The sequence below is a fragment of the Narcine bancroftii genome, chromosome 12, assembly GCF_036971445.1.
Source record: "Narcine bancroftii isolate sNarBan1 chromosome 12, sNarBan1.hap1, whole genome shotgun sequence".
Taxonomy (NCBI): domain Eukaryota; kingdom Metazoa; phylum Chordata; class Chondrichthyes; order Torpediniformes; family Narcinidae; genus Narcine; species Narcine bancroftii.
In genome coordinates this window covers 29,398,654-29,410,899 of record NC_091480.1, presented here as the reverse complement: position 1 = coordinate 29,410,899, position 12,246 = coordinate 29,398,654, and the positions used below count along the sequence as shown (strand labels likewise).

Genomic DNA, 12,246 nt, shown 5'->3' with positions numbered 1-12,246 from the left:
CAGAACAGATGTTTTGGATTCTTACCTGTCTATTGCTCGACACAACATAGTTTCTGCATGAGGAATTAAAATGAAAAACTTATTACATTGGAATTACAATACTAGAATTGGTTATGTTCAAAAATAATGTAGAAAGTGCACTTACCATTAACTGTGGTGTTAATAGGCTAAGGAATAGAAACAATAAGATCTTTAACCCTGAATCGTCTTAAATTAACACACAATGGTGTTGCAAGTAAAGAGTAATTATTCAATCAATTACTTTTCCTAAATCTACAACATTTAAAAATATATCGGCAATCTAGATAAGATTTACAAAAATTAAACTTTCTGTAAAAACAGAGAGGCCAAGCAAGACATTTGGAAGATATAAAGTCGTGAGATGTTCTTACTTTGTTGTCAATGTCGGGTTCTGTAGAGAAAAGTGAAGCGCAACAATGTCAGAAGATGCTCGAGCTGGCATGTCATTAAACTTAATCAAATCATCTTGATGACTTAAGTCAATATTGGAATCAACATTTGTTTTGATTAGATCGCCTGGTGCCACAGAACAACTCTTCGCAACTGAATTTTGACCTGAACGATTCTCTACATTTGTGGAATTTAACCTGTTAAAGCATCCATTACCACGCTGAGGATAAAGGCACCAATTTTTTATCCAACATCAAATTGTGCAATGCCCACAAAGTAGCAGCAGAGACAAAACTACAGAACCAGGAGTTATCATCTGGAGATTATATTGCAGGATTTGAAGACAAAATTTGACTGATAGTGAACACTTTGGCAAGAAATTACCTGATGTATTATTTGGAATACCTCCTGTCAGGCCAAGTTTCTTCACATCAGCCTCACTGTTTGAGGCCACCCAAACCCTTACTACAGTTTCATTCGCTCCACTTTGCAAAGCATGAAGGTGAAATCCAAGCAAATTGATCAGATTATCAGCACTCAGTTTCTGAAAATAAATAAATAAACAGACAGACATTTAATGAATGACGACTGCAACAAAATATTTTGTACCTTATCTTGAATTTCATTTCAACGGATAAATGGATAGAGATTTTTTAAAAATGGGATAAGCTTTCAGGATGCAATATTTGGGGCACTTGATAATGGCTCACACTGGGCACCAGAAATGGTGAGAAAATTTCCTGTTGAAAGAGAGAAGCACTGGAGATTACCCTACAGAAAGGTGGCCATGGCTGGGGATCAGCGAGGGGCTCAGTGGCTCTAGGACCCACAGAGGCTACGGGCTGCTGGCGACTTGCGGTCAAAAGATCCACACAGGCTGTGGGCTGCAGGTGACTTGCGGTCAAAAGATCCACACAGGCTGTGGGCTGCTGGTGGCTTGCGGTCAAAGGATCCACACAAGTTGCAGGCTGCTGGGGACAGGTTCCAAAGAGCCAGGCATTAGAACCTGGATTCGGGAGAGTGCTGATGCCAGGAAGAGCCCCCGAAGGGCCCCGGCTGCAGGAAAGTTCCTGATTGTCTTGTAGATTTGGATTTGAATTGCTTGGACAGAAGTCTGTGAGATTGCAGAAGCACCGGAGGTGAATCCACTGACACTCAGTGTCTCTGAAGAGACTCTCCTTTGCCGCTTATTGTCAGGGACGCAGGGCAAAGCTCATGGACACTATTTTATTTGGCTTATGCAGACAAAATCAAGATGCCGTACATCATGCATATTTACCACAAAGGGAACTTTGAACCTTTGAGTTACACTATACAAAACTTTCAAGACAAATAGGCTTAGGTTCAAGGAAATGGCAAAGAGGTTTAGAAAGGATCAGTGCAAGGTTTTTCTTTATATAAGTGGATACTGATACTAAAAATAAGAGAAGATGGTTTTTCACCTCCAGAGCAGTGAATATTTGGAATTTGCTGCCCTTTGATGGTTATGTAGGAGTCACCACTGAACATATTTGAAGCAGAGATCAATAGGTCAAGAGTTAGCACAAGAAAGTAGCCAAAGACCAGCCATGATCTAATTCAACAGCTCAATCAAGAACATTATTGAAGACTCAGAGAGGGTATTTACTGAGGTGAGATTGAAATAGGAAGTTAAGAAAATTGTAACCATGACAATGTTAATGAAATAATGCAACATTTGGTCTCTACGTACCTTTACTTCTTCAGGATCCAATCGTCTGAAGGTTGAAAAGTCCATATTGACCTTGTTATTTGCCAGATATTTCAGATCCTCAGTTTGGGCACCACCTGAAGAAAAGAGAGATATTTTCTAATTTTATGTGGAGGGCTGAGTAAAGGCAAAAACCAAATATTACTGAAGGTGAAGGAAGCATACACAGGGACAAAAAAAAGGGGGTGTATTTTTAGGGTACCCTGTTTATGACATGAAAGGCCAACCATCTGTTGGTCTATTCCATATTCAAAATTATCTGAGACCTGCCGAAGAAATTTAAACCATGCCCCTCACATCCTATGCTTGATGGATGGGTTTTGCACTGGGATTCTTCGGGTTCCCTGTGATCGAAAAGGATCTGATCTCCTTGATGCAAGAGCGCATCTATTTTATCCACTGAATTTGGAGTATTAGTCATACGGATGCATTATTAGGACAGGGACATTTACGGTCACGTTAAGGTAAAGTTAACCTTTTCAATACGTAATACTACACTTAGAATATAACACACGTGAGATTCTTCAACCTTGTCGCCACTATATCCAGCGCCACTCATAGAAAAAAGGCCTCAGCGAGGAGCGAACTTGCAAACCCTGGTTTACAATATCAGTGCTCTAATCACTGAGTTATTTGAGCCTCTGTTTATACCTTTACTGATTTGGGTTCCCGTCAATTGTTGGACAATTGATAAGACTTGAGCCCTATTCAGTTTCATGTTCAGACAGGAGTTCTGCTTCAATAGTGGTGGACTGTATTAAACAGAGTTAAACATCCAGAGTTAACTCTGGATGCTTCACAACTTGGTTCTTAAGATTTCATCATCTTACAACTTCATTGTATCTTAACACTGACAATTGACAAATTCCTCACTTGGCACATTCCAAATATGATTGTGGCAGTTTCAACAGTTTAGTTCAAAAACCAATGCACAAAGGAAGTTGTGATGAATTCAGACAATCGGCCAATTTAAAAAAAAATTAACCTACCAACATATGACTTTATCAGATGAAAGTAGGCAATTGGGCTGTTTCGTTGAGAAATGAGAGCAGTGAAAGCCAAAGCATAAAGCAAACGCTGCTTTTCCCGTGTACACATAGAAAGATCCAGAGCTCCGGCATCCCTGAGGAAAAAAGTGACAAATAAATCTTAACCAGTGTCTCTGCAATTCCATCAGGTCGAGGGACCAGAATGAGTACCTTGTGTTACAAGATCAAAGCAGCAACCACAAAGAAGGCATATCACACGGGGGTCAAGATGAACAATTACTTTATTAACAAAAAATTCACCTTCAAACTTTGATTCAAAACCCCAATTATATAACAATGCCCACTGGTTACTATGCAAATTTCTATAACAGTGTGAAACTAATAAATTCCCCAGCCAAAACAAAATTCAGCTTGTTTGGTAAAATGAAGCCAAAAGATCTTAGAGAGAGAGAGGGGGAGGGAGGGAGGGAGAGAGAGAGAGAGAGAGAGAGAGAGAGAGAGAGAGAGAGAGAGAAAGCACAAAATTCAATTATCTTGTGCTGCTGCAGGGAGAGGAAACACTGGCTTGGTCTGGATCCTTCTGGCTGCCTTCGGAATGTTCATGCTTTTTCAAATCTCAACATTCTAAACTGTCCTCCAGTCCATGACTCATGCTCTGGGCCTCCTTCCACTCCACAGCACCCCTAGTGGTGGATAATCTTCCAAGTCCAGAAATTTTTACATCATTTTCTGCACATGCTCAGTCCGTTTCCCACTCTCTCAGCAGTCTACCTTTACCTTGGCTCTTTAAGGCAAACTGTCACTTTTTAACACAAAATCACACAACACATAGCCCAATACACAACACAGAACTCTGTAACACCTGCAGCTCAAGAAATTTACCCAATCTGTTAACTGTGTCTGGGAGCATAATTCATACTATTGATAAGACCAGATCAAAAGCTGAAATGTAAACATTGCATTTTCACCTTGACAGGTCTGAGTGGCTCCACCCATCATCTGAGTGAATGGCTGCACACCCAGCATCAAGGTTCACAAGAAAAACTGGTTCCTGGAAGAAGATGTCCCAATGCAAAGATATTGAGGAAAACAAAAACTCTCAATAATTAAATTATCATTATGACTCCAGCTGTAAGAAATCCTTCCTCGACATATTGGAGAAAACTGGAATAACTTTCGACACACTTGAAACTGCAGATGCTGGAATTTGAAGCTAAATTTGATTGGCTGGAGCATTTCATCAGTGGAGCAGTGTCACCAGGAGAAAAGGGATGGTCAAGACTGGAGACGTGGAGTATTTAGTTTAAGAGGTGAAGGTGTGAAGGGTAGGACAGGGGCCCATGTGGGATTGGTGAGGTGAACCATGACAGACAGTAGCAGTCGGTTGGCAGAGGCCAGTAAAAGGGAAGAGGCAAGAAAACCAAAGGGTTCAAGTGGAGGAGAACGAGTCGTACAGGGTGGAGAGGGTAATTAGGAGAAATGGTGGTGTAAAGAGAGACTGGGCAGAACCAAAGAGGATGGTGGGAAAAGAGTGGAAGAAGCCAGTGAGGAGGAGGTGGAAGCATACAGAACCAAAGAGGAGGGGGAAATCAGAATAGGCAGGAGCCAGGTGAGGTTGAGCGGGAAATAGGACAAAAATAAGGATGGAAAGTGAAGGGGAGAGGGGGAAGAGTAGAAATGGTCCTGGAGAAGAAAGGGGACTGACTACCTGAAATTAAGAAATTCTGCGTTCGAACATTTGGGCTGCTGACTGCCCAGGCTGAATGTGAGTTGTTCTTCCTCTTGTTTGCATTGGGCCTCACCCATATTAAATTAAAACACTGCCAGAAAATGGCAAACATCAATAAGCTGGAGGTCATACCGATGCTTATAATTTCCCAGTTGTCAGTTTATGTCTCAAGAAAATTCCTTAGAGAACGAACTGTGAAATGTAAAGTTGGAATACAAAATGTCTCGTCATTGCTGCATAATCACTTGGACTGAGTGATACTTCGTAACTCAGGAAATCAGATGGTTTTAACGGAAAACTGGTCATTGAAAGATATATCCTTACGTCAAGTTGGAAATTGTCTTCAGCTGTTCTTGATTCAAAGTGCACAAATTGGCTCCACCAATGCCTTTCAAAGAAACTGCTTCGAGTTTACCGCCTGACTGCAGAAATTGTGTAATAATGACCGTCACCTGTTGAAAGATATTTGAAGAGAAGATGATTATTCATTGTCAAATGGTGATCTTTTCTTGTCTTCTTACTCCCATCCATTGTACCCCATGTCTAGTTTTCTCTGCACCATTTAGGGCACTTCTCTACCTCATTGGGCGAAGTAGATTACAAATCACTTCAAGTAACAACATTCCATGTATAATCACGTTTTGCAAAGCAAATTCCAGATTACATCACAATCTCCCTGCAGATAGCAAACTGCTTGCATTTAGATTTTCTTGGTGTCAGTACCGTTATGTTGTCCAGCTGTTGCTTCATCAATGCAGAAAGTGTCTCAACCCGAGTGATATTCCAGCTGCTGACTTCTGTTGCATTAAATACAGTGGATATGTTGCCCAACAGTTGAATCTGGTTTTCTGGTAGCCCCTTGGGATAAATCTATTTCGGGAAATACAACATCATGAAACTCAGTCCTTTTGTTAGAAGAGGTTTTCTCTATTCATGCTCTACCTGGCTCTTCAAACTGCTCTTGAATGATCTGATCTGTGGCTTCAACTGCCGGATCCCTAAATCACTGTTGAGCCCATTAGCCAAAATCTACGTCAACTTTGAACATGCAAAATGACTCAGAGAGCCCAGTACTCGAAGGTTGAGAGAGGATTAAGAATGCAAAACATCAAATTTAAATGGGCAATCCTTTATCCTAAACAGGCCCCAATTCTAGATTCCCTCCTCTATCCACCCTGTCAAGCCACATTTAACTATTTTAGGGTTCCATTCATCTAACCTCCAGAGACCCAAGGCCTGTTTCACTCGACTTGTCCTCACAACACAACTCCTTTATTTGAAGAATCACTTGAATGACATTCCAAACACTGCCTTCTTTAAATGAAGAGGTCAAATTTATATATATCTACTGCTCTGGACATGATGTCATCAAAGAACCGGACAGCAGAAAAAAGATTTCCAAACTTCTTTGCACCATTTCTAGACATGGTGATATCAAAGCACCGTACAGTAGTGTATTAAAAGCCCTCTATAAGTACGGAAAGCACAGCGCTATTACAGCACTAGTGATCCAGGTTTCAAACTGACGCTCTCTGCGAGGAGCTTTCACTTTCCAACTGTGCGTGCATGGATATCCACCCGGTCACCTCAATCTTCAAAAACATTCAGGGGCTGGAGAGTCATTGTTATATTTGAATGGCATGGGTCTTGGGTCAGAAGGGACTGTTACTGTGTTGTTTAAATTTAAAACGTATTTTACCTGATTTTTTACTCATTTCCAAACATCAGTCATTAATTAAGCACTATATAAATAATATTCTTTTTTACACTTGCTACCAACATACAAAACTTTATAACCCCCATCTTACCCTCTATCACCAAGCTTTCTGTTGACTTAACTGCTGCCAATTTGTAGGCCATCCTGTCCTCCTCATAACTTACTTCTGGCATACAATACACCCAGTCTTTTTTCAAAGTTACGATCACAAATTTTAAATAGTTGGAGATTCTTTCAACACCTCCCCAGTCAGAATTTGACATTGACTTTGTAATCCCTCCTTTCTTATTGAGAAAGTTCTCCGTTATTGTGGTACAATTGGCTGCAGCCAAGACCAATCCTACCCATAGCCCTTTCCATGCTCTCCATTCGACTCTACCTCGATCAGTCAATGAGATTGATGGCTGTTCCAGTCCATAGTTAATAAAAGTTATCAGTTTCATTACTTCAGTCTGTTGCGATTATTGAGAGTGAATCTGTTATCAAAGGAGCTGACTTTGGGATTTAGACCTTAAACAGAGGCCTCAGCTGACATTTCAGGATTTGGTTAAAAATAATTGTGACTCTGTATGTAAAACAGGCACAGAGTTCTTATGCTCCTGCCCCAGGTGATGACATTTTTTAAATGTAATAATTACCATTCTCTGCATCATATTGTCAACACAGGATATTTGCTGTTAACCAACACAGGAGGTCACATGGAGGGTGGTGGATACATGCAACATACTGCTAGAGGAACTGGTAGAATAGGAATCATTGCACAACTTCACGGACATTGAGACAAGAAACATTGAGAGGCATAGGGGCGAAACAAAGGCGAATGGGATGAACTTGGTTGGTCCAAGGTCCTGTGTCCTCAATGTAAAACTATTATTCCATTTCCTGAGAAAATTTATACAAGGAAATAAATAAGAAGCCTGCAGATGTTGGTATCTAGTGCAGTACAAAAAAAGTTGGAGAATCTCAACAGGTCACGTGCATCCATTGAAAGGAAAAGGCAATTGGGGTTTTGACAACAGCAAGACAGGAGGTAAATGGGGGGGGGGGGGGGTGGGCACTTGAATTTCTATTCACCCCCTTAAACCATTCACCTGATTTCCCTTCTCCGCTGTCTCCAGTCCTTCAGCTCGCCACACCCTTCCCTTCCTTCTTCAATCAGAAAACTATCTTTCTCAGCCTCCCCTCAGCTCCTTTATCTTTTTCACCCTCTAACCCATATCCATTAACACCTACTCGGCTTCCAGCCCCCACCCTCTTATTTGGGCATCTGCCTGATTTTCAGTACATTGTAGAGAAGGACTCAGGCCTGAAACATCAATGGACTTTTGCTTTCCGTAGATGCAGCATGACCTCCTGAGTTTCTCCGGCACTGTTGTGTACTGAATTTTTACAAAGTTTACTTACACGAAGAAGTTTCTTTTTCAGAACTTTTAACTGAGCTGGATCAAAGGCAAGCGATCCCAGCTGGAGAACACCGTCTTTCAGCACAGCATCACTCAAACAAAGGTCCAACTGGGACGCACGATAGATTGCAGGAGTAAGGTCGCTGATATCCTCTGGTGCTATTTCTCCCTCTGTACAGGCTGCCAAGAGAAAGTTCCATTGGGTGAAAGATGACAGGAGGGGCAGGTTAAGAGATATGCATCACTTCCTGCTGTCATCATTTTGGGATCGATGAGTGGACGGCAGCACGAGACCAATATGATGAATGTTTATTCCCGTGATATTGGAGTTAGTCAAGAAGGAGAAAATGATTTCAGGAATATTCCCAGTGCCATGTGCCAGTGAGAATAAAAATGAATGGATGTGCAGGGTAAATCGAGATAAACTTGAGGAAAGCTGCATGAAGAGAACGCAGACATCTTTTGGACACTAGAATTGGTTCTGGGTCAGGAGACAACTTTTCAACTGGACAGACTGTTCTTCAACAGGACTGTCACCAGTGTTCTCTCGGAGAAGTACACAGGTGCAGGGAGGAACAAAATGAACTGAAAGGTGGGGATGCGGGTGGGGTTGAACATCAGCAAATGGAAGTGGAAAGGATGTACACAGCGCACAAAGGTGTGAGACTGTTAAATAATATTAGGGAATGAATGAACACTTTATTACATATTAGTAGTTCTGGAAGGATTACAGAGGCAAGTCGATAGGAATTGTGAACTGTGCACATGTGAACTGCAAAGGTATGTCAGGGAGCAGCTGACAGTCAACCAAATCCATGGTGGTGGTGTCAAATGAAGGCCTGGTTGGCCAGTGCAGCAAATTGCCTTCCCTAAAGGTCATTCGTGGACTAAGTGAGTGTTTAGGGGAAGCAGCCAATCCATGGTCACCATTACAGCCAATAGCATGCTTATATTTCTCATTTATTTAATCAACTGAATTATCAAAGCACCTGATCTTCCATCTCAGTATTATTGATTCTTCTATCTGCATTATCAAACCAGTACTGCATCATTACACAAGTCTAACCCATAATGTTTATTATTTAGCACAGTCTAAAACTAATTTCATACTTGCGGTATTGTTGGATATTCCTCGTAATTGGAGCTGACTAATAAATATCAAGACTTCCCCAGGAGGTCTCGATCTTTTGATTTTCTTGATAAATCTTGGCAGAGCTTCATAAAGGGTAGGCTGTATGGGGTAAAACAGTAAAGGTAGAGATTGCCATCAAATTTCCAACTGAACATGTAACCTGAAAAGCTAGGAAGAGGATCGTAAGCCATTTAGTCATTAATGAACCACTTAACACGTCAGTATCAATTCCTCCCATCAAAAATCCAAAACTAATGTCAAGTTCAACTGACAAACATGTTGGAACAAAACGAATCCAATAAATGATGAAAGAAGTGCAGCATTTTCCTATCGCAACTTGGGAATGTATCAATTTGGGCTTCACCAAATCATACTGAGCTCAAAACAGGCTACAGCCAGTACAGTGGGAGAGTGCTGCCTAAGTCAGAAGCTGAGCAGGGTGATGGGACCAGGCCAAAGTTGCGGAACCAGGGTCGTGTGAAGAATGTGATGGTTGGGAAACGGGACTGTCCTATTGTGGTAGATGAGAAGAAGGAGCAGAGGTGGCAATTGAACCAGGGAAATAACAAAGCTAACAATGCTGCAAATTCAGCTACTTAATCAACTTTCATTCACGTAACTTATACCTTGTTTATTTGCTTCCATGTGTCAGTCAAAGCCAAAGGAAGATATCCGAGGGATCGTATTGTAGATGATGACCACGATGAAGGAAAACTACAGACAAACAAGAATCTCTCTGAGTTAAAGGATTGAAATAAACAGTATCAATTTTAGTCAAGCATTTTCATACCCGAGGTTCAACAGGAACAGTGAAAATTAATGAGTAAGATTTAACTTTCAAAGTCAAAAAACACAAATGACAAGTCGCTGTGAAAATTATTCCCAATTGGAATTTTCAGGAAAGATAGCAAAATGAAGCAAGGCCCTCTTTACATTTTAGTACAGCCACCCAACTTCAGCATATGTACCACTGGTACAAAGTATAGACTGCCAAGGAATATGCGATTCCAGGAAAGGAAATAATTAAGGGAAATCAAGAGCTGCAGATGCAGGAAACCTCAGCAAAATAACCTCGATCATTTCATCTCCAAAACACAAGAAAATGATGCTCCGAGTACAAGAGAGGCCACGGGGGAACATACATTGATTCCTGGCGTTTGTTAAAAGGTGACAGGTTTCAGAAATAAGAGTGCTGTTGTTTAAAGGCAGCTGCTTCCATGTCATTTAAATGGTATCCAAAGAGAGTGCCCAGCAATACTAGATGTCATGAGAGATGAAGTTCAGACATTCTGGTGCACTTTATTTTGTAATTTGTGAAGAGTTCACACTCACCCATATTTGCTGCTTCCACTTTGAAGGCGATATTCAATTGCACGTTTCTGATCATCTCGATATGTGACGCATTTCTTCAATTCATCCAGAACAGATATATCAGATGCCATGATAGTGGATCCATCAAGCTCACAGACCAAGCCACTTAGTACTGTCAAGGTCTCCTTCGTCAGGTTCTTGCTGTTGGTAACTCCCTGAATTGTAATGAAAAGAGCAACATTAATTCTGCAAGCACAAATTAAACTCTGTTCATCATTTCTACTTTAAGACCACCCTCATTGCGTGCAAGAACATTGCTACAATTTGTCAGTGCATCGAGAACATGGAAGAATATCAGCTGGTTTGGAATTCCACCTCAATTTCCCAACACTGCTTCAGCTCAGTGGGTCTCCAACTTTTATCACACTGATTAACAATGTTGAAAACTTCACCTGACTTTAAGTGTCAGAATTACATATTCATTAGAAATTTAAATTGTGTGATCGACTGTATGAATTCAGGTTTTCCACACTATTCAGTCCGTCCAAGATGTCCATTTCATCAATCCCGAGTTTACCCTAAATACTTACCAAACATGTCCTGGCATCTTTCAGGACATCTCGCTCTCTTGCTAAGACTTTACTTAAGATCTTTCTATTTGATTTCCCGACTGATTTGAAGAATTCCCGGCAGGTAGATAGAGTCCTGAAGTATTGATAACTATAAAGTGAAATGGAAAATACACACAGGTTATAATGACGACATGAAGTCATTTCCCAACGCCAATTAATAGGCTTTAATCTCCAATCAAGCCTGTCCCACTTGATAGACCTCCTTGCCATTCTCAATTTATTGCCACTCAATAGAAAATGTGCATAAACCCCTGGTATTTCGGCACCTATGGGGATTGGTAGATTCCGCACACATTAATTATCCAGTCGCTTGAGGTTGTTTGTCACGTGATTGGCAAACTAACAGCCACGTGCACAAAACTGACACTTCTGTGTTTTTTACTTAATTATTTTTTTGCAATTTTTTTTATTGCCGGTGGGTTGAGGTGGCCGGTTGATTTTGTATTCCGGATAACAGGAGTTGTAATGTACATATTCTTGAAGTGAGACATAATTCAGTTCACTTTTTGCCTTGGAGAAAATTGAACTAGCATTTCCTGACATGAGGTTTAATTTTTGTGTGTTGGATGCACAGGAAGTGTCATCTTTCCTGACTATCCAGCCCTTCTTCCCCAAAGCCCTGGTCTTTGATTCAGTCTTGTTGTCACAGCAGGCCTATGGTCATGCAGCACACCTAATGTGATGCACTACAATTTCTGGGGCCTACTTCCCAGATATATTATGTTGTCCATTTATTGTTCCTCTTTGGGAACTGTGTAAAAGTCTATTCAACAACATAACTTGAAAAGACATGTAACATACTTGAACAGCAGGACACCACTGGGCAAGGTGTTCAAGTTGACTTCAGTTCCATTAGAAGAGAGTCTCCCAGCCACACAATCAAGCTGGAGAAAAACCAAACCACAATGTCAGATTAGGAACAGGAGCATAGAAACATTGAACTCCCAGCTATTTTCGTCATCACGTTCAGCTATTTTTTTGCTGCAGGAGATGGTTAACTGTGGATCTTCATCAAGCCTCTGAGCACCAGGACATGGACAATTTGTCCAACTTAAAACATACAACATTTAATATTAAATTAACTCCATTTAGAATAAATATTATTCACATAGCAGTTGTTCAAAAATTAATACATTTGCATGAAAATCTTTGGTGCTCACATCTCAGATCAATTCTTGAATCACACATGAATT

At 40.8% G+C, this 12,246-nt stretch overlaps 1 protein-coding gene across 1 annotated transcript in view; it reads right to left on the bottom strand.

The window, feature by feature from the left end:
• The window catches only part of LOC138746975 (uncharacterized), a 199,015-nt gene that overhangs the window by 135,357 nt on the left and 51,412 nt on the right, over nucleotides 1–12,246 (bottom strand). Inside the window, exons 62-75 of the mRNA XM_069905734.1 lie at nucleotides 11,855–11,937; nucleotides 11,012–11,141; nucleotides 10,443–10,636; nucleotides 9,737–9,824; nucleotides 9,089–9,209; nucleotides 7,980–8,158; nucleotides 5,582–5,728; nucleotides 5,183–5,310; nucleotides 3,130–3,263; nucleotides 2,123–2,217; nucleotides 796–955; nucleotides 393–412; nucleotides 146–167; nucleotides 26–53 (exon numbers count right to left, since the gene is read on the bottom strand). Coding sequence (XP_069761835.1) covers nucleotides 26–53; nucleotides 146–167; nucleotides 393–412; nucleotides 796–955; nucleotides 2,123–2,217; nucleotides 3,130–3,263; nucleotides 5,183–5,310; nucleotides 5,582–5,728; nucleotides 7,980–8,158; nucleotides 9,089–9,209; nucleotides 9,737–9,824; nucleotides 10,443–10,636; nucleotides 11,012–11,141; nucleotides 11,855–11,937 — 1,529 coding nt within the window. The remainder of the gene's footprint in view (nucleotides 1–25; nucleotides 54–145; nucleotides 168–392; nucleotides 413–795; nucleotides 956–2,122; nucleotides 2,218–3,129; nucleotides 3,264–5,182; nucleotides 5,311–5,581; nucleotides 5,729–7,979; nucleotides 8,159–9,088; nucleotides 9,210–9,736; nucleotides 9,825–10,442; nucleotides 10,637–11,011; nucleotides 11,142–11,854; nucleotides 11,938–12,246) is intronic.